At 52.5% G+C, this 22,761-nt stretch overlaps 1 protein-coding gene across 1 annotated transcript in view; it reads left to right on the forward strand.

Moving 5' to 3' along the window:
* Nucleotides 1-22,761, forward strand: part of plcd4a (phospholipase C, delta 4a) — a 117,433-nt gene that overhangs the window by 40,648 nt on the left and 54,024 nt on the right. The window contains exon 6 of the mRNA XM_072468692.1: nucleotides 1,206-1,358. Within this exon, the coding sequence (XP_072324793.1) occupies nucleotides 1,206-1,358 (153 nt within the window). The remainder of the gene's footprint in view (nucleotides 1-1,205; nucleotides 1,359-22,761) is intronic.

The following is a 22,761-nucleotide window of genomic DNA, read 5'->3' on the forward strand; positions in this document are numbered from 1 at the left end:
GAGCGGATGGGGAGGGGCTGGAGCGGATGGGGAGGGGCTGGAGCGGATGGGGAGGGGCTGGAGCGGATGGGGAGGGGCTGGAGCGGATGGGGAGGGGCTGGAGCGGATGGGGAGGGGCTGGAGCGGATGGGGAGGGGCTGGAGCGGATGGGGAGGGGCTGGAGCGGATGGGGAGGGGCTGGAGCGGATGGGGAGGGGCGGAGAGGATGGGGGGGGCGGAGAGGATGGGGAGGGGCTGGAGCGGATGGGGAGGGGCTGGAGCGGATGGGGAGGGGCTGGAGCGGATGGGGAGGGGCTGGAGCGGATGGGGAGGGGCTGGAGCGGATGGGGAGGGGCTGGAGCGGATGGGGAGGGGCTGGAGCGGATGGGGAGGGGCGGAGAGGATGGGGGGTGAGCTGGAGTGGATGAGGGGAGGTGCTGGAGTGGATGGGGAGGGGAGGTGCTGGAGTGGATGGGGGGGGGAGGTGCTGGAGTGGATGGGGGGGGGAGGGGGCCCTGGAGAATATTTATGTCCCGACTTGGGACAAGGTGGATTTTATGAGGCGGATGTTGGGGAAGATTCTGGACCTGGACACGTAGCGGTTGATAATGTTGGGTCCTGGACCCAGGTCTGGGAGTGTGAGTGGTGTGGGTGTGGGGTGAGAGCAGCATGGTGGGGTGGGTGGGTGTGTGGGGTGTGGGAGGCTGCGGGGGGGTGAGTTAGGGTGTGGGTTTTGATTGGGGCATGTGGGTGTATGTGGGTGGGGGTGTGAGCTGTGTGTGGGGTGTGGGAGGGTGTGGGTGTGAGTGGGGGTGTGAGCTGTGTGGGTGGGTGTGGGAGGATGGGGTGGGGTGGGGGGGTGCAGGGTGTGGGTGGGGGGGTGAGCTGTGTGGGGTGTGGGTGGGGAGGGGTGCAGGGCGTGGGTGGGGTGGGTGTGTGGGAGGGTGGGGGGGTGTGGGGAGGGGGGGTGCAGGTGGTGGGTGGGGGTGTGAGCTGTGTGGGTGGGTGTGGGTGGGGTGAGTGTGTGGGAGGGTGGGGTGGGGTGGGGTGCGGGTGGGGGGGTGCAGGGTGTGGGTGGGGGGGTGAGCTGTGTGGGGTGTGTGGGGTGTGGGTGGGGAGGGGTGCAGGGTGTGGGTGGGGTGGGGGGGTGCAGGGTGTGGGTGGGGAGGGGCTGTGTCCTGTGTCACTGTCGGGCAGTTTTGTTGATGGTTTTTGATGGGTTGCAGGTTTCGGAGTGCCCGGTGATCCTGTCCATGGAGAATCACTGCAGCATTGAGCAGCAGACGGTGATGGCCCAGCACCTACACAACATCCTGGGAGACAAGCTGGTCAAATGCACCATTGACGGGAGGATCCCGACTCAATTCCCATCTCCGGAGGTAAGAGCTGAGTACAGGAACGCACAGGGCAGGATGCCCCCCGGTGTCATGGGACATGTGACTGAATTCTAGAGGTTTCTGCAATGACTGTGGGTTGGTAACAAAATGAAAACCATTTCTGTTGCTCAATGAGGCTGTTGACAAACAGGAAGAAAACACGGCGTGTATTTAAACGGAATCGCAATTCTCATGACCACCAATGTCTCAACGTGCTGTACAGCTGACACAACCTTCCCTCACAACTCCATCCCTGTCAACATCCTGGTAAATCTCCTCTGTGTCCTTTCGAATGCAATTACACTCTAGCCTGTTATATTACTCTGTGGTAATATATTGTTACTCTTTGCTTCGTAATGCAGAATGGTCTGATGGTGTGGTTGGAAAGAAACCACCAATCTCTAACTTAAAGCAAAACTGATTTACTGAATAACGATTCATTAATGTTGAGTTTGCACACTCCACAGAACCATAAGACCATAAGACATAGGAGCAGAATTAGGCCACTCGGCCCATCGAGTCTGCTCCACCATTCAATCATGGCTGATATGTTTCTCATCCCCATTCTCCTGCCTTCTCCCCATAACCTCTGATCCCCTTATTAATCAAGAACCTATCTATCTCTGTCTTAAAGACACTCGGTGATTTGGCCTCCACAGCCTTCTGCGGCCAAGAGTTCCACAGATTCACCAGCCTCTGGCTGAAGAAATTCCTCCTCATCTCTGTTTTAAAGGATCGTCCCTTTAATCTGAGATGGTGTCCTGCCGTTCTAGTTTTTCCTACAAGTGGAAACATCCTCTCCACGTCCACTCTATCCAGGCCTCGCAGTATCCTGTAAGTTTCAATAAGATCCCCTCTCATCCTTCTAAACACCAATGAGTACAGACCAGAGTCCTCAAACATAGAACATAGAACATAGAACAATACAGCGCAGTACAGGCCCTTCGGCCCACGATGTTGCACCGAAACAAAAGCCATCTAACCTACACTATGCCATTATCATCCATATGGTTATCCAATACACTTTTAAATGCCCTCAATGTTGGCGAGTTCACTACTGTAGCAGGTAGGGCATTCCACGGCCTCACTACTCTTTGCGTAAAGAACCTACCTCTGACCTCTGTCCTATATCTATTACCTCTCAGTTTAAAGCTATGTCCCCTCGTGCCAGCCATTTCCATCCGCGGGAGAAAGCTCTCGCTGTCCACCCTATCCAACCCCCTGATCATTTTGTATGCCTCTATTAAGTCTCCTCTTAACCTTCTTCTCTCCAACGAAAACAACCTCAAGTCCATCAGCCTTTCCTCATAAGATTTTCCCTCCATACCAGGCAACATCCTGGTAAATCTCCCCTGCACCCGCTCCAAAGCCTCCACGTCCTTCCTATAATGTGGTGACCAGAACTGTACGCAATACTCCAAATGCGGCCGTACCAGAGTTCTGTACAGCTGCAACATGACCTCCTGACTCCGGAACTCAATCCCTCTACCAATAAAGGCCAACACTCCATAGGCCTTCTTCACAACCCTATCAACCTGGGTGGCAACTTTCAGGGATCTATGTACATGGACACCTAGATCCCTCTGCTCATCCACACTTTCAAGAACTTTACCATTAGCCAAATATTCCGCATGGCAGGGGGGTGGACACAGGAGCAATAGGTCAGAAGGTGAGAGCATTGAGGGAAAACTAGGGAATAGGGACAGTGTGGCTCTGAGGCAGAGCAGACAGGGAGAAGTTGCTGAACACAGCAGGTCTGGTGGCCTGAAGTGCATATGTTTTAATGCAAGGAGCATTACGGGTAAGGCAGATGAACTTAGAGCTTGGATTAGTACTTGGAACTATGATGTTGTTGCCATTACAGAGACTTGGTTGAGGGAAGGGCAGGATTGGCAGCTAAACGTTCCAGGATTTAAATGTTTCAGGCGGGATAGAGGGGGATGTAAAAGGGGAGGCGGAGTTGCGCTACTTGTTCGGGAGAATATCACAGCTGTACTGCGAGAGGACACCTCAGAGGGCAGTGAGGCTATATAGGTAGAGATCAGGAATAAGAAGGGTGCAATCACAATGTTGGGGGTATACTACAGGCCTCCCAACAGCCAGCGGGAGATAGAGGAGCAGATAGGTAGACAGATTTTGGAAAAGAGTAAAAACAACAGGGTTGTGGTGATGGGAGACTTCAACTTCCCCAATATTGACTGGGACTCACTTAGTGCCAGGGGCTTAGATGGGGCGGAGTTTGTAAGGAGCATCCAGGAGGGCTTCTTAAAACAATATGTAGACAGTCCAACTATGGAAGGGGCGGTACTGGACCTGGTATTGGGGAATGAGCCTGACCAGGTGGTAGATGTTTCAGTAGGGGAGCATTTCGGTAACAGTGACCACAATTCAGTAAGTTTTAAAGTACTGGTGGACAAGGATAAAAGTGGTCCGAGGATGAATGTGCTAAATTGGGGAAAGGCTAATTATAACAATATTAGGCGGGAACTGAAGAACATAGATTGGGGGCGGATGTTTGAGGGCAAATCAACATCTGACATGTGGGAGGCTTTCAAGTGGCAGTTGAAAGAAATACAGGACCGGCATGTTCCTGTGAGGAAGAAAGATAAATACGGCAATTTTCGGGAACCTTGGATGAGGAGTGATATTGTAGGCCTCGTCAAAAATAAAAAGGAGGCATTTGTCAGGGCTAAAAGGCTGGGAACAGACGAAGCCTGCGTGGAATATAAGGAAAGTAGGAAGGAACTTAAGCAAGGAGTCAGGAGGGCTAGAAGGGGTCACGAAAAGTCATTGGCAAATAGGGTTAAGGAAAATCCCAAGGCTTTTTACACGTACATAAAAAGCAAGAGGGTAGCCAGGGAAAGGGTTGGCCCACTGAAGGATAGGCAAGGGAATCTATGTGTGGAGCCAGAGGAAATGGGCGAGGTACTAAATGAATACTTTGCATCATTGTTCACCAAAGAGAAGAAATTGGTAGATGTTGAGTCTGGAGAAGGGTGTGTAGATAGCCTGGGTCACATTGAGATCACATTGAGGATCTACTCCCATTTGGAAGCAAATGGACTTATTAGTGAGAGGCAGCACGGTTTTGTGAAGGGGAGGTCGTGTCTCACTAACTTGATAGAGTTTTTTGAGGAGGTCACTAAGATGATTGATGCAGGTAGGGCAGTAGATGTTGTCTATATGGACTTCAGTAAGGCCTTTGACAAGGTCCCTCATGGTAGACTAGTACAAAAGGTGAAGTCACATGGGATCAGGGTTGAGTTGGCAAGTTGGATACAGAACTGGCTAGGCCATAGAAGGCAGAGAGTAGCAATGGAGGGATGCTTTTCTAATTGGAGGGCTGTGACCAGTGGTGTTCCACAGGGATCAGTGCTGGGACCTTTGCTGTTTGTAGTATATATAAATGATTTGGAGGAAAATGTAACTGGTCTGATTAGTAAGTTTGCAGACGACACAAAGGTTGGTGGAATTGTGGATAGCGATGAGGACTGTCGGAGGATACAGCAGGATTTAGATTGTCTGGAGACTTGGGCGGAGAGATGGCAGATGGAGTTTAATCCGGACAAATGTGAGGTAATGCATTTTGGAAGGTCTAATGCAGGTAGGGATTATACAGTGAATGGTAGAACCCTCAAGAGTATTGAAAGTCAAAGAGATCTAGGAGTACAGGTCCACAGATCATTGAAAGGGGCGACACAGGTGGAGAAGGTAGTCAAGAAGGCATACGGCATGCTTGCCTTCATTGGCCGGGGCATTGAGTATAAGAATTGGCAAGTCATGTTGCAGCTGTATAGAACCTTAGTTAGGCCACACTTGGAGTATAGTGTTCAATTCTGGTCGCCACACTACCAGAAGGATGTGGAGGCTTTAGAGAGGGTGCAGAAGAGATTTACCAGAATGTTGCCTGGTATGGAGGGCATTAGCTATGAGGAGCGGTTGAATAAACTCGGTTTGTTCTCACTGGAACGAAGGAGGTTGAGGGGAGACCTGATAGAGGTATACAAAATTATGAGGGGCATAGACAGAGTGGATAGTCAGAGGCTTTTCCCCAGGGTAGACGGGTCAATTACTAGGGGGCATAGGTTTAAGGTGAGAGGGGCAAGGTTTAGAGTAGATGTACGAGGCAAGTTTTTTACACAGAGGGTAGTGGGTGCCTGGAACTCGCTACCGGAGGAGGTAGTGGAAGCAGGGACGATAGGGACATTTAAGGGGCATCTTGATAAATATATGAATAGGATGGGAATAGAAGGATATGGACCCAGGAAGTGTAGAAGATTGTAGTTTAGTCGGGCAGCATGGTCGGCACGGGCTTGGAGGGCCGAAGGGCCTGTTCCTGTGCTGTACATTTCTTTGTTCTTTGTTCTTTGTATTCCTGTTATTCCTTCCAAAGTGAATCACCTCACACTTCTCTACATTAAACTCCATTTGCCACCTCTCAGCCCAGCTCTGCAGCTTATCTATATCCCTCTGTAACCTGCTACATCCTTCCACACTATCGACAACACCACCGACTTTAGTATCGTCTGCAAATTTACTCACTCACCCTTCTGCGCCTTCCTCTAGGTCATTGATAAAAATGACAAACAGCAACGGCCCCAGAAAAGATCCTTGTGGTACTCCACTTGTAACTGAACTCCATTCTGAACATTTCCCATCAACCACCACCCTTTGTCTTTCAGCTAGCCAATTTCTGATCCACATCTCTAAATCACCCTCAATCCCCAGCCTCCGTATTTTCTGCAATAGCCTACCGTGGGGAACCTTATCAAACGCTTTGCTGAAATCCATAAACACCACATCAACTGCTCTACCCTCGTCTACCTGTTCAGTCACCTTCTCAAAGAACTCGATAAGGTTTGTGAGGCATGACCTACCCTTCACAAAGCCATGCTGACTATCCCTGATCATATTATTCCTATCTAGATGATTATAAATCTTGTCTCTTATAATCCCCTCCAAGACTTTACCCACTACAGACGTGAGGCTCACCGGTCTATAGTTGCCGGGGTTGTCTCTGCTCCCCTTTTTGAACAAAGGGACCACATTTGCTATCCTCCAGTCCTCTGGCACTATTCCTGTAGCCAATGATGACATAAAAATCAAAGCCAAAGGTCCAGCAATCTCTTCCCTGGCCTCCCAGAGAATCTTAGGATAAATCCCATCAGGTCCCGGGGTCTTATCTATTTTCAGCCTGTCCAGAATTGCCAACACCTCTTCCCTACGTACCTCAATGCCATCTAATCTATTAACCTGGGGCTCAGCATTCTCCTCCACAACATTATCTTTTTCCTGAGTGAATACTGACGAAAAATATTCATTTAGTATCTTGCCTATCTCTTCAGACTCCACACACAACTTCCCATCCCTGTCCTTGACTGTTCCTACTCTTCCCCTCGTCATTCGCTTATTCCTGACATACCTATAGAAAGCTTTTGGGTTTTCCTTGATCCTCATACGACAAGTTCTTCATTCCAGGGATCATTCTTGTGAACCTCCTCTGGACCCTTTCCAAGGCCAGCACATCCTTCCTTAGATACGGGGCCCAAAACTGCTCACAATACTCCAAATGGGGTCTGACCAGAGCCTTATACAGCCTCAGAAGTACATCCCTGGTCTTATATTCTGGTAACTATAACTAGTAATCAAGTAATCTATATTTAAGTAATAACTAATTTAAACTACACATGCTACTTCTATCTAGCCTTAACTATGCTGTGATCTAACTCTCTCTCTGCTTATACGCTACCGACTAGTTACCCAAGATTCCCTGAGTTCTTATATTTATACTGGGAACTAGTGTTGCCCTCTAGTGGTTGTGTTACACTGAGATGTAATAATTAACCCTTTACTTGTATGCATATATACATATCATTACATCCCCCTTTTTTAAAAAACATTTTATGTGTGACAAAAGGAAAAAAATGCAGACAATTTTTGTGTCACCCACAAACTTCTTAAACATTCCACCTATATTTACGACCAAATCATTAACGTATCCCGCGCAAAGCAGGGGTCAAGTGGAGTCAATTCCGACCATTCTGGAGGTGCTATTCCTGTGAGATTTGGAGAACGGGGATCACACAGTTTATAAGGGACTGAATTAGAAATATTTCCGCCATCCCCAAATTTCAATTTTTTACATTAATGGAGTCCAAGAAAACTATTTCTTTTAAAATTGACAATTTTACTGAAGGAATTGTTTGTCAACAAAAGAAAACAGGAACAATTTTAAACCTTACGATGACATAACACAATATATACCTGAAGTGCAATTTACAAATCGCAATAGTGTACAAAGGGCATTGTCCTCAATTCAGAAATACAAACAAAGAACAAAGAAAATTGCAGCACAGGAACAGGCCCTTCGGCCCTCCCAGCCTGCGCCGATCCAGATCCTTTATCTAAACCTGTCGCCTATTTTCCAAGGAAATACTTCCCTCTGTTCCCCACCCGTTCATATGTCTGTCTCGATGCATCTTAAATGATGCTATCGTGCCCGCCTCTACCACCTCCGCTGGCAAAGCGTTCCAGGCACCCACCACCCTCTGCGTAAAAAACCTTCCACACACATCTCCCTTAAACTTTCCCCCTCTCACCTTGAACTCATGACCCCTTGTAATCGACACCCCCACTCTTGGCAATAGCTTGTTGCTATCCACCCTGTCCATACCTCCCAGAATTTTGTAGACCTCAATCAGGTCCCCCCCTCAACCTCCGTCTTTCCAACGAAAACAATCCTAATCTACTCAACCTTTCTTCATAGCTAGCACCCTCCATACCAGGCAACATCCTGGTGAACCTCCTCTGCACCCTCTCTAAAGCATCCACATCCTTCTGGTAATGTGGCGACCAGAACTGCACGCAGTATTCCAAATGTGGCCTAACCAAAGTCCTATACAACTGTAACATGACCTGCCGACTCTTGTACTCAATACCCCGTCCGATGAAGGCAAGCATGCTGTATGCCTTCCTGACCACTCTATCGACCTGCGTTGCCACCTTCAGGGTACAGTGGACCTGAACTCCCAGATCTCTCTGTACATCAATTTTCCCCAGGACTCTTCCATTGACCGTATAGTCCGCTCTTGAATTAGGTCTTCCAAAATGCATCACCTCGCATTTGCCTGGATTGAACTCCATCTGCCATTTCTCTGCCCAACTCTCCAATCTATCTATATTTTGCTGTATTCTCTGACAGTCCTCCTCGCTATCTGCAACTCCACCAATCTTAGTATCATCTGCAAAAATGTTCAAGAGGATTTGACAATCGTGGATGGATTGTTGCTTCGACTTGACCGGATTGTCATACCACTGACTCTCTGACCACTGACTCTCGGACCACTGACTCTCGGACCACTGACTCTCCGACCACTGACTCTCGGACCACTGACTCTCGGACCACTGACTCTCCGACCACTGACTCCCCGACCACTGACTCTCCGACCACTGACTCTCCGACCACTGACTCTCCGACCACTGACTCTCCGACCACTGACTCTCTGACCACTGACTCTCCGACCACTGACTCTCCGACCACTGACTCTCTGACCACTGACTCTCCGACCACTGACTCTCCGACCACTGACTCTCCGACCACTGACTCTCCGACCACTGACTCTCCGACCACTGACTCTCTGACCACTGACTCTCTGACCACTGACTCCCCGACCACTGACTCTCCGACCACTGACTCTCCGACCACTGACTCTCCGACCACTGACTCTCCGACCACTGACTCTCCGACCACTGACTCTCTGACCACTGACTCTCCGACCACTGACTCTCCGACCACTGACTCTCCGACCACTGACTCTCCGACCACTGACTCTCCGACCACTGACTCTCTGACCACTGACTCTCCGACCACTGACTCTCCGACCACTGACTCTCCGACCACTGACTCTCCGACCACTGACTCTCCGACCACTGACTCTCCGACCACTGACTCTCCGACCACTGACTCTCCGACCACTGACTCTCTGACCACTGACTCTCCGACCACTGACTCTCCGACCACTGACTCTCTGACCACTGACTCTCCGACCACTGACTCTCCGACCACTGACTCTCCGACCACTGACTCTCCGACCACTGACTCTCCGACCACTGACTCTCCGACCACTGACTCTCCGACCACTGACTCTCTGACCACTGACTCTCTGACCACTGACTCTCTGACCACTGACTCTCCGACCACTGACTCTCCGACCACTGACTCTCCGACCACTGACTCTCCGACCACTGACTCCCCGACCACTGACTCTCCGACCACTGACTCTCCGACCACTGACTCTCTGACCACTGACTCTCCGACCACTGACTCTCCGACCACTGACTCTCCGACCACTGACTCTCCGACCACTGACTCTCCGACCACTGACTCTCCGACCACTGACTCTCTGACCACTGACTCTCCGACCACTGACTCTCCGACCACTGACTCTCCGACCACTGACTCTCCGACCACTGACTCTCGGACCACTGACTCTCCGACCACTGACTCTCCGACCACTGACTCTCCGACCACTGACTCTCCGACCACTGACTCTCCGACCACTGACTCTCCGACCACTGACTCTCCGACCACTGACTCCCCGACCACTGACTCTCCGACCACTGACTCTCCGACCACTGACTCTCCGACCACTGACTCCCCGACCACTGACTCTCCGACCACTGACTCTCCGACCACTGACTCTCCGACCACTGACTCTCCGACCACTGACTCTCCGACCACTGACTCTCCGACCACTGACTCTCCGACCACTGACTCTCTGACCACTGACTCTCCGACCACTGACTCTCCGACCACTGACTCTCCGACCACTGACTCTCTGACCACTGACTCTCCGACCACTGACTCTCCGACCACTGACTCTCCGACCACTGACTCTCTGACCACTGACTCTCCGACCACTGACTCTCCGACCACTGACTCCCCGACCACTGACTCTCCGACCACTGACTCTCCGACCACTGACTCTCCGACCACTGACTCTCTGACCACTGACTCTCCGACCACTGACTCTCCGACCACTGACTCTCCGACCACTGACTCTCCGACCACTGACTCTCCGACCACTGACTCTCCGACCACTGACTCTCCGACCACTGACTCCCCGACCACTGACTCTCCGACCACTGACTCTCTGACCACTGACTCTCCGACCACTGACTCTCCGACCACTGACTCTCTGACCACTGACTCTCCGACCACTGACTCTCCGACCACTGACTCTCCGACCACTGACTCTCTGACCACTGACTCTCCGACCACTGACTCTCTGACCACTGACTCTCCGACCACTGACTCTCTGACCACTGACTCTCCGACCACTGACTCTCCGACCACTGACTCTCCGACCACTGACTCTCCGACCACTGACTCTCCGACCACTGACTCCCCGACCACTGACTCTCCGACCACTGACTCTCCGACCACTGACTCTCCGACCACTGACTCTCCGACCACTGACTCTCCGACCACTGACTCCCCGACCACTGACTCTCTGACCACTGACTCTCTGACCACTGACTCTCCGACCACTGACTCTCCGACCACTGACTCTCCGACCACTGACTCTCCGACCACTGACTCTCCGACCACTGACTCTCCGACCACTGACTCTCCGACCACTGACTCTCCGACCACTGACTCTCCGACCACTGACTCTCCGACCACTGACTCTCCGACCACTGACTCTCCGACCACTGACTCTCCGACCACTGACTCTCTGACCACTGACTCTCCGACCACTGACTCTCCGACCACTGACTCTCCGACCACTGACTCTCCGACCACTGACTCTCTGACCACTGACTCTCCGACCACTGACTCTCCGACCACTGACTCTCCGACCACTGACTCTCCGACCACTGACTCTCCGACCACTGACTCTCCGACCACTGACTCCCCGACCACTGACTCTCCGACCACTGACTCTCTGACCACTGACTCTCCGACCACTGACTCTCCGACCACTGACTCTCTGACCACTGACTCTCCGACCACTGACTCTCCGACCACTGACTCTCTGACCACTGACTCTCCGACCACTGACTCTCTGACCACTGACTCTCCGACCACTGACTCTCCGACCACTGACTCTCTGACCACTGACTCTCCGACCACTGACTCTCTGACCACTGACTCTCCGACCACTGACTCTCCGACCACTGACTCTCCGACCACTGACTCTCCGACCACTGACTCTCCGACCACTGACTCTCCGACCACTGACTCTCCGACCACTGACTCTCCGACCACTGACTCTCCGACCACTGACTCTCCGACCACTGACTCTCCGACCACTGACTCTCCGACCACTGACTCTCCGACCACTGACTCTCCGACCACTGACTCTCCGACCACTGACTCTCGGACCACTGACTCTCCGACCACTGACTCTCCGACCACTGACTCCCCGACCACTGACTCTCCGACCACTGACTCTCCGACCACTGACTCTCCGACCACTGACTCTCCGACCACTGACTCTCCGACCACTGACTCTCCGACCACTGACTCTCCGACCACTGACTCTCCGACCACTGACTCTCTGACCACTGACTCTCTGACCACTGACTCTCCGACCACTGACTCTCCGACCACTGACTCTCCGACCACTGACTCTCCGACCACTGACTCTCGGACCACTGACTCTCCGACCACTGACTCTCCGACCACTGACTCTCTGACCACTGACTCTCCGACCACTGACTCTCCGACCACTGACTCTCTGACCACTGACTCTCCGACCACTGACTCTCTGACCACTGACTCTCCGACCACTGACTCTCCGACCACTGACTCTCCGACCACTGACTCTCCGACCACTGACTCCCCGACCACTGACTCTCCGACCACTGACTCTCCGACCACTGACTCTCCGACCACTGACTCTCCGACCACTGACTCTCCGACCACTGACTCTCCGACCACTGACTCCCCGACCACTGACTCTCCGACCACTGACTCTCGGACCACTGACTCTCCGACCACTGACTCCCCGACCACTGACTCTCCGACCACTGACTCTCCGACCACTGACTCTCCGACCACTGACTCTCCGACCACTGACTCTCCGACCACTGACTCTCCGACCACTGACTCTCTGACCACTGACTCTCCGACCACTGACTCTCCGACCACTGACTCTCCGACCACTGACTCTCCGACCACTGACTCCCCGACCACTGACTCTCCGACCACTGACTCTCGGACCACTGACTCTCCGACCACTGACTCCCCGACCACTGACTCTCCGACCACTGACTCTCCGACCACTGACTCTCCGACCACTGACTCTCCGACCACTGACTCTCCGACCACTGACTCTCCGACCACTGACTCTCTGACCACTGACTCTCCGACCACTGACTCCCCGACCACTGACTCTCCGACCACTGACTCCCCGACCACTGACTCCCCGACCACTGACTCTCTGACCACTGACTCTCCGACCACTGACTCTCCGACCACTGACTCTCCGACCACTGACTCTCCGACCACTGACTCTCCGACCACTGACTCTCCGACCACTGACTCTCTGACCACTGACTCTCTGACCACTGACTCTCCGACCACTGACTCTCTGACCACTGACTCTCCGACCACTGACTCTCTGACCACTGACTCTCCGACCACTGACTCTCCGACCACTGACTCTCTGACCACTGACTCTCCGACCACTGACTCTCTGACCACTGACTCTCCGACCACTGACTCTCCGACCACTGACTCTCCGACCACTGACTCTCCGACCACTGACTCTCCGACCACTGACTCTCTGACCACTGACTCTCCGACCACTGACTCTCCGACCACTGACTCTCTGACCACTGACTCTCTGACCACTGACTCTCCGACCACTGACTCTCCGACCACTGACTCTCCGACCACTGACTCTCCGACCACTGACTCCCCGACCACTGACTCTCCGACCACTGACTCTCCGACCACTGACTCTCCGACCACTGACTCTCTGACCACTGACTCTCCGACCACTGACTCTCCGACCACTGACTCTCCGACCACTGACTCTCCGACCACTGACTCTCCGACCACTGACTCTCCGACCACTGACTCTCCGACCACTGACTCTCTGACCACTGACTCTCCGACCACTGACTCTCCGACCACTGACTCTCCGACCACTGACTCTCCGACCACTGACTCTCTGACCACTGACTCTCCGACCACTGACTCTCCGACCACTGACTCTCCGACCACTGACTCCCCGACCACTGACTCTCGGACCACTGACTCTCGGACCACTGACTCTCCGACCACTGACTCTCCGACCACTGACTCTCCGACCACTGACTCCCCGACCACTGACTCTCTGACCACTGACTCTCCGACCACTGACTCTCCGACCACTGACTCTCCGACCACTGACTCTCTGACCACTGACTCTCCGACCACTGACTCTCCGACCACTGACTCTCCGACCACTGACTCCCCGACCACTGACTCTCGGACCACTGACTCTCCGACCACTGACTCTCCGACCACTGACTCTCCGACCACTGACTCTCCGACCACTGACTCCCCGACCACTGACTCTCTGACCACTGACTCTCCGACCACTGACTCTCCGACCACTGACTCTCCGACCACTGACTCCCCGACCACTGACTCTCGGACCACTGACTCTCCGACTACTGACTCCCCGACCACTGACTCTCCGACCACTGACTCCCCGACCACTGACTCTCGGACCACTGACTCTCCGACCACTGACTCTCCGACCACTGACTCTCTGACCACTGACTCTCCGACCACTGACTCCCCGACCACTGACTCTCCGACCACTGACTCTCCGACCACTGACTCTCCGACCACTGACTCTCCGACCACTGACTCTCTGACCACTGACTCTCCGACCACTGACTCTCCGACCACTGACTCTCCGACCACTGACTCTCCGACCACTGACTCTCCGACCACTGACTCTCTGACCACTGACTCTCCGACCACTGACTCTCCGACCACTGACTCTCCGACCACTGACTCCCCGACCACTGACTCTCCGACCACTGACTCCCCGACCACTGACTCTCCGACCACTGACTCTCTGACCACTGACTCTCTGACCACTGACTCTCCGACCACTGACTCCCCGACCACTGACTCTCCGACCGCTGACTCTCCGACCACTGACTCTCCGACCACTGACTCTCCGACCACTGACTCTCCGACCACTGACTCTCCGACCACTGACTCTCCGACCACTGACTCTCTGACCACTGACTCTCCGACCACTGACTCTCCGACCACTGACTCTCCGACCACTGACTCTCCGACCACTGACTCCCCGACCACTGACTCTCCGACCACTGACTCTCCGACCACTGACTCTCCGACCACTGACTCTCCGACCACTGACTCTCCGACCACTGACTCCCCGACCACTGACTCCCCGACCACTGACTCTCCGACCACTGACTCTCCGACCACTGACTCTCCGACCACTGACTCTCCGACCACTGACTCTCTGACCACTGACTCTCCGACCACTGACTCTCCGACCACTGACTCTCTGACCACTGACTCTCCGACCACTGACTCTCTGACCACTGACTCTCCGACCACTGACTCTCCGACCACTGACTCTCCGACCACTGACTCTCCGACCACTGACTCTCCGACCACTGACTCCCCGACCACTGACTCTCCGACCACTGACTCTCGGACCACTGACTCTCCGACCACTGACTCCCCGACCACTGACTCTCCGACCACTGACTCTCCGACCACTGACTCTCCGACCACTGACTCTCCGACCACTGACTCTCCGACCACTGACTCTCCGACCACTGACTCTCTGACCACTGACTCTCCGACCACTGACTCTCCGACCACTGACTCTCCGACCACTGACTCTCCGACCACTGACTCTCCGACCACTGACTCTCCGACCACTGACTCTCCGACCACTGACTCTCCGACCACTGACTCTCTGACCACTGACTCTCCGACCACTGACTCTCCGACCACTGACTCTCCGACCACTGACTCTCCGACCACTGACTCTCCGACCACTGACTCTCCGACCACTGACTCCCCGACCACTGACTCTCCGACCACTGACTCTCCGACCACTGACTCTCCGACCACTGACTCTCCGACCACTGACTCTCCGACCACTGACTCTCCGACCACTGACTCTCTGACCACTGACTCTCCGACCACTGACTCTCCGACCACTGACTCTCCGACCACTGACTCCCCGACCACTGACTCTCCGACCACTGACTCTCGGACCACTGACTCTCCGACCACTGACTCCCCGACCACTGACTCTCCGACCACTGACTCTCGGACCACTGACTCTCCGACCACTGACTCTCCGACCACTGACTCTCCGACCACTGACTCTCCGACCACTGACTCTCCGACCACTGACTCTCCGACCACTGACTCTCTGACCACTGACTCTCCGACCACTGACTCCCCGACCACTGACTCTCCGACCACTGACTCCCCGACCACTGACTCTCCGACCACTGACTCTCTGACCACTGACTCTCCGACCACTGACTCTCTGACCACTGACTCTCCGACCACTGACTCCCCGACCACTGACTCTCTGACCACTGACTCTCCGACCACTGACTCTCCGACCACTGACTCCCCGACCACTGACTCCCCGACCACTGACTCTCCGACCACTGACTCTCTGACCACTGACTCTCCGACCACTGACTCTCCGACCACTGACTCTCCGACCACTGACTCTCTGACCACTGACTCTCCGACCACTGACTCTCCGACCACTGACTCCCCGACCACTGACTCCCCGACCACTGACTCCCCGACCACTGACTCTCTGACCACTGACTCTCCGACCACTGACTCTCCGACCACTGACTCTCCGACCACTGACTCTCCGACCACTGACTCTCCGACCACTGACTCTCCGACCACTGACTCTCTGACCACTGACTCTCTGACCACTGACTCTCCGACCACTGACTCTCTGACCACTGACTCTCCGACCACTGACTCTCTGACCACTGACTCTCCGACCACTGACTCTCCGACCACTGACTCTCTGACCACTGACTCTCCGACCACTGACTCTCCGACCACTGACTCTCCGACCACTGACTCTCCGACCACTGACTCTCCGACCACTGACTCTCTGACCACTGACTCTCCGACCACTGACTCTCCGACCACTGACTCTCCGACCACTGACTCTCCGACCACTGACTCTCTGACCACTGACTCTCCGACCACTGACTCTCTGACCACTGACTCTCCGACCACTGACTCTCCGACCACTGACTCTCCGACCACTGACTCTCCGACCACTGACTCCCCGACCACTGACTCTCCGACCACTGACTCCCCGACCACTGACTCTCCGACCACTGACTCTCCGACCACTGACTCTCCGACCACTGACTCTCCGACCACTGACTCTCCGACCACTGACTCTCCGACCACTGACTCTCTGACCACTGACTCTCCGACCACTGACTCTCCGACCACTGACTCTCCGACCACTGACTCTCCGACCACTGACTCTCTGACCACTGACTCTCCGACCACTGACTCTCCGACCACTGACTCTCCGACCACTGACTCTCCGACCACTGACTCCCCGACCACTGACTCCCCGACCACTGACTCTCGGACCACTGACTCTCTGACCACTGACTCTCCGACCACTGACTCTCAACCAAATTCATGAAGGTCACCTCGGCATTGAAAAATACACGAGGGGGCGAGACGAGCAGTAGTCTGGCCAGGTGTCAATCGGGACATCACTGATATGGTCCAATAGTGGAGTCAGATGGAATGGGTGACATGGTTGTTGGCGGCATTGATGCGGATGATTTTGGTGAGATGAGCAATATTATTGTTGACTGTTTTGCCTTTTGTTTTTCAATTTTGTCATGTTCTCTGTCGAGATCACTAGCTGTGTCAATTGCGCTACAAAACATTTGGAAAGCATGAATGGGACTGGACAAAGACAGCGTGGGGTTTATGAAAGCCAAATCAAGTTTAATCTACTGGAATTTTTGAGGCTGGAACTAGTAGAATAGATAAGGGAGAACCAGTGGATGTGGCGCACTTGGACTTTCAGACGGCCTTTGATTAGGTTAGTGGTCACAATTCAAGCACACGGGATAGGGGATAATGTATTGGCATGGACCGAGAATTGGTTGACAGACAGGAAACGGAGAGTGGGAATAAAGGGGTAATTTTTTGGGTGGCAGGCAGTGACTAGTGGGGTACCGCAGGGATCAGTGCTTGGGCCCCAGCTGTTCATGATTTATATAAATGTCCTGGATGATGGGAACCAAATGTAAAATTTCCAAGTTTGTTGATGGCACAAGACTGGGCGGAGTTGTGAGTTGTGAGGAGGATGCAAGGAGGCTTCAAGGTGACTTAGACAAGCTGAGTGAGTGGGCAAACACATGGCAGATACTGTTCAACGTGGCTGACCTCGGTGTGGAAAGGAGAAAGCAAAAGCATTATTTTAATGGTGATATATTGGGAAGTGTGGATGTACAAAGATCTTTGTACACACTGTCAATGGAAGCGGACCGTCAGGTGCAGCAAGCAATTAGGGAGGCAAATGGTTTGTCGGCCTTCCATTGCAAGAGGATTTGAGTTCAGAAATCTTACTGCAATGATACTGGGCCTTGGTGAGGCCACACCTGGAGTATTTTGTACAGTTTTGGTCTCCCTACCTACGAAAGGATAAACTTGCCATAGCGGGAGTGCAGCAGAGGTTTACTAGGCTGATGCCAGGGTTGGCAGGACTGTCCTATGAGGAGAGATTGGTTTGACCGGGTCTGTATTTACTGGGGGTTAGAAGGATGAGAGAAGATCTGATTGAAAGGTATAAAATTCTAACAGGCTGGACAGACTAGATGCAGGGAGGATGTTTTCTCCGGTTGGGGAACCGAGAACCAGAGGACACAGTCTCGGGATTCGGGGTAGACCATTTTGCACTGTGATGTTAAGAATGGCCATAAGATCATAAGACCATAAGACATTAGCAGAATTAGGCCACTCGGCCCATTGAGTCTGCTCCACCATTCAATCATGGCTGATATTTTTCTTCTCCCCATTCTCCTGCCTTCTCCCCATAACCCCTGATCCCCTTATTAATCAAGAACCTATCTATCTCTGTCTTAAAGACACTCAGTGATTTGGCCTCCACAGCCTTCTGCGGCAAAGAGTTCCACAGATTCACCACCCTCTGGCTGGAGAAGTTCCTCCTCATCTCTGTTTTAAAGGATCGTCCCTTTAGCCTGAGATGGTGTCCTCTGCTTCTAGTTTTTCCTACAAGTGGAAACATCCTCTCCACGTCCACTCTCTCCAGGCCTCGCAGTATCCTGTAAGTTTCAATAATATCCCCCCTCATCCTTCTAAACTCCAACGAGTACAGACCCAACGAGTACAGACCCAGAGTCCTCAAACATTCCTCATATGACAAGTTCTTCATTCCAGGGATCATTCTTGTGAACCTCCTCTGGACCCTTTCCAAGGCCAGTGATATGCCATCAATGAACACATGACGAGTGGTGAACGTAACTGAGCCTTTAATACACTAAACAGAACGCCTCCTGGCCTCTGATCCCGAACTGGATCGGAGGCAGAGATCGGCCACCTTTGTACATCAGCCCGAGGGGAGGCGCCACAGGCGGAGCCAGCCGGGATAAGCCCAGGCTGTAACAATGCAATACAGTACAATACAGTGGTTTACCACAGCCAGCATAATCCTTCCCTAGATACGGGGCCCAAAACTGTTCACAATGGCCTGTGGAAGCTAAGTCACCGAGTATGTTTAAAATAGAGTTTGCCAGATTTCTAAATGACAGGAGGGGATATGGGCTTAGTGTGGGGAAAAGGCACTGAGGTGGATACTCAGCATGGATTGTATTGTATCGTAATCTCTAGTATTAGTGTCACAAGTAGGCTTACATTAACACTGCAATGAAGTTACTGTGAAAAGCCCCTAGTCGCCACATTCCGGCGCCTGTTCGGGTACACAGAGGGAGAATTCAGAATGTCCAGTTCACCGAACAGCGCGTCTTTCGGGACTTGTGGGAGGAAACCGGCGCGACGGGCTGTGTAGCCTCCTCCTGTTCCTATGTTGCCACGTTCCGTTGACACCCCCCCACTCGCCCCATTCAGGGCACCCCTTCACGCCCCACCCATTCAAAAAACCCTTGAAGTGAGACAGCTGGGTTACATTATCATCTTAAAAAGATAAAAGTCACAACATAGAACATAGAACAGTACAGCACAGAACAGGCCCTTCGGCCCTCAATGTTGTGCCGAGCATTGTCCGAAACCAAGATCAAGCTATCCCACTCCCTGTCATTCTGGTGTGCTCCATGTGCCTATCCAATAACCGCTTGAAAGTTCCTAAAGTGTCCGACTCCACTGTCACAGCAGGCAGTCCATTCCACACCCTAACCACTCTCTGAGTAAAGAACCTACCTCGGACATCCCTCCTATATCTCCCACCCTGAACCTTATAGTTATGCCCCCTTGTAACAGCTACATCCACCCGAGGAAATAGTCTCTGAACGTCCACTCTATCTATCCCCCTCATTATGTTTCAACCTCTAAGTCGACTCTCATCCTCCTCCGCTCCAAAGAGAAAAGCCCTCGCTCCCTCAACCTTTCCTCATAAGACCTATCCTCCAAACCAGGCAGCATCCTGGTAAATCTCCTTTGCACCCTTTCCAATGCTTCCACATCCTTCCAGAACTGCACACAGTACTCCAAATGTGCTCTCACCAGGGTCCTGTACAGTTGCAGCATAACCCCACAGCTCGTAAACTCAAGCCCCCTGTTAATAAACGTTAACACGCTATAGGCCTTCTTCATGGCTCTATCCACTTGGATGGCAACCTTCAGAGATCTGTGGACATGAACCCCAAGATCTCTCTGTTCCTCCACATTCCTCAGAACCCTGCCGTTGACCCTGTAATCCGCATTCAAACTTTTTCTACCAAAATGAATCTCCTCGCACTTATCAGGGTTGAACTCCACCTCCCATTTTTTGGCCCAGCTCTGCACCCTATCAATGTCTCTTTGCAGCCTACAACAGCCCTCCACCTCATCCACTACTCCACCAATCTTGGTGTCATTAGCAAATTTACTGACCCACCCTTCAGCCCCCTCCTCCAAGTCATTGATAAAAATCACAAATAGCGGAGGACCCAGCACTGATCCCTGTGGTACACCGCTGGTAATTGGTCTCCAGTCTGAAAATTTTCCATCCACCACCACCCTCTGTCTTCTATGTGATAGCCAGTTACTTATCCAATTGGCCAAATTTCCCTCTATCCCACACATCCTTACTTTCTTCATGAGCCGACCATGGGGAACCTTATCAAACGCCTTACTAAAATCCATGTATACGACATCAACTGCTCTACCTTCATCTACACACTTAGTCACCTCCTCAAAGAATTCAATCAAATTCGTGAGGCAAGACCTACCCTTCACGAATCCGTGTTGACTATCCCGGATTAAGCTGCATCTTTCCAAATGGTCATAAATCCTATCCTTCAGGACCTTTTCCATTATCTTCCCGACCACCGAAGTATGACTAACTGGCCTATAATTACCAGGGTCATTCCTATTCCCTTTCTTAAACAGAGGAACAACATTCGCCACTCTCCAGTCCTCTGGCACTATCCCCGTGGACAGTGAGGACCCAAAGGTCAAAGCCAAAGGCTCTGCAATCTCATCCCTTACCTCCCAAAGAATCCTTGGATATATCCCATCTGGCCCAGGGGACTTGTCGACCCTAAGGTTTTTCAAAATTGCTAATACATCCTCCCTCAGAACATCTACCTCCTCCAGCCTACCCGCCTGTATCACACTCTCATCCTCAAAAACATGGCCCCTCTCAAACAAAGAACAAAGAAATGTACAGCACAGGAACAGGCCCTTCGGCCCTCCAAGCCCGTGCTGACCATGCCGCCCGACTAAACTACAATCTTCTACACTTCCAGGGTCCGTATCCCTCTATTCCCATCCTATTCATGTATTTGTCAAGATGCCCCTTAAATGTCACTATCGTCCCTGCTTCCACCACCTCCTCCGGTAGCGAGTTCCAGGCACCCACTACCCTCTGCGTAAAAAAACTTGCCTCGTACATCTACTCTAAACCTTGCCCCTCGCTCCTGAAACCTATGCCCCCTAGTAATTGACCCTCTCCTTTGTGAACACTGAAGAAAAGTATTCATTCAACGCCTCTCCTATCTCTTCTGACTCCATGTACAAGTTCCCACTACTGTCCTTGACCGGCCCTAACCTTACCCTCGTCAATCTTTTATATCTCACATAAGAGTAAAAAGCCTTGGGGTTTTCCTTGATCCGACCCGCCAAGGACTTCTCATGCCCCCTCCTAGCTCTCCGAAGCCCTTTTTTTTAGCTCATTCCTTGCTACCTTGTAACCCTCAAGCGACCCTACTGGACCTTGTTTTCTCCTCCTTACATACTCTTCCTTTTTCCTCTTGACAAGACATTCAACCTCTTTTGTGAACCATGGTTCCCTCACACGGCCATTTCCTCCCTGCCAGACAGGGACATGCCTATCAAGGACACGCAGTATTTGTTCCTTGAACAAGCTCCACTTTTCATTTGTGCCTTTCCCTGACAGTTTCTGTTCCCATCTTATGCTCCCTAATTCTTGCCTAATCGCATCATAATTGCCCCTCCCCCAATTATAAACCCTGCCCTGCCCTATCCCTCGCCATTGCAATAGTGAAAGACACCGAATTGTGGTCACTATCTCCAAAGTGCTCTCCCACAAACAAATCTAACACTTGGCCCGGTTCATTACCCAGTACCAAATCCAATGTGCCCCCCCCCTCTTGTCGGCCTATCCACATACTGTGTCAGGAAACCCTCCTGCACAGACTGTACAAAAACTGCTCCATCCAAACTGTTCGACCTGTAGAGGTTCCAATCAATATTTGGAAAGTTAAAGTCACCCATGACAACTACCCTGAGACCTCCACACCTATCCATAATCTGATTTGCAATTTCTTCCTCCACATCTCTATGACTATATAGAAAACTCCTAACAATGTGACCGCTCCTTTCCTATTTCTAACTTCGGTCCATATTACCTCAGTAGGCAGATCCCCTTCAAACTGCCTTTCTGCAGCCGTTAAACTATCCTTGATTAACAATGTTACTCCTCCACCTCTTTTACCACCTTCCCTACTCTTACTGAAACATATATACCACGGAACTTCCAACAACCATTCCTGTCCCTGTTCTAACCATATCCCCGTAATGCCCACAACATCGTAGTCCCAGGTACCAATCCACGCTCCAAGTTCACCTACCTGGGCGAGATTCTCCGACCCCCCACCGGGTCAGAGAATCGCCGTGGGCCGTTGTGAA

This window comes from Scyliorhinus torazame, chromosome 2 (assembly GCF_047496885.1).
Source record: "Scyliorhinus torazame isolate Kashiwa2021f chromosome 2, sScyTor2.1, whole genome shotgun sequence".
NCBI lineage: Eukaryota > Metazoa > Chordata > Chondrichthyes > Carcharhiniformes > Scyliorhinidae > Scyliorhinus > Scyliorhinus torazame.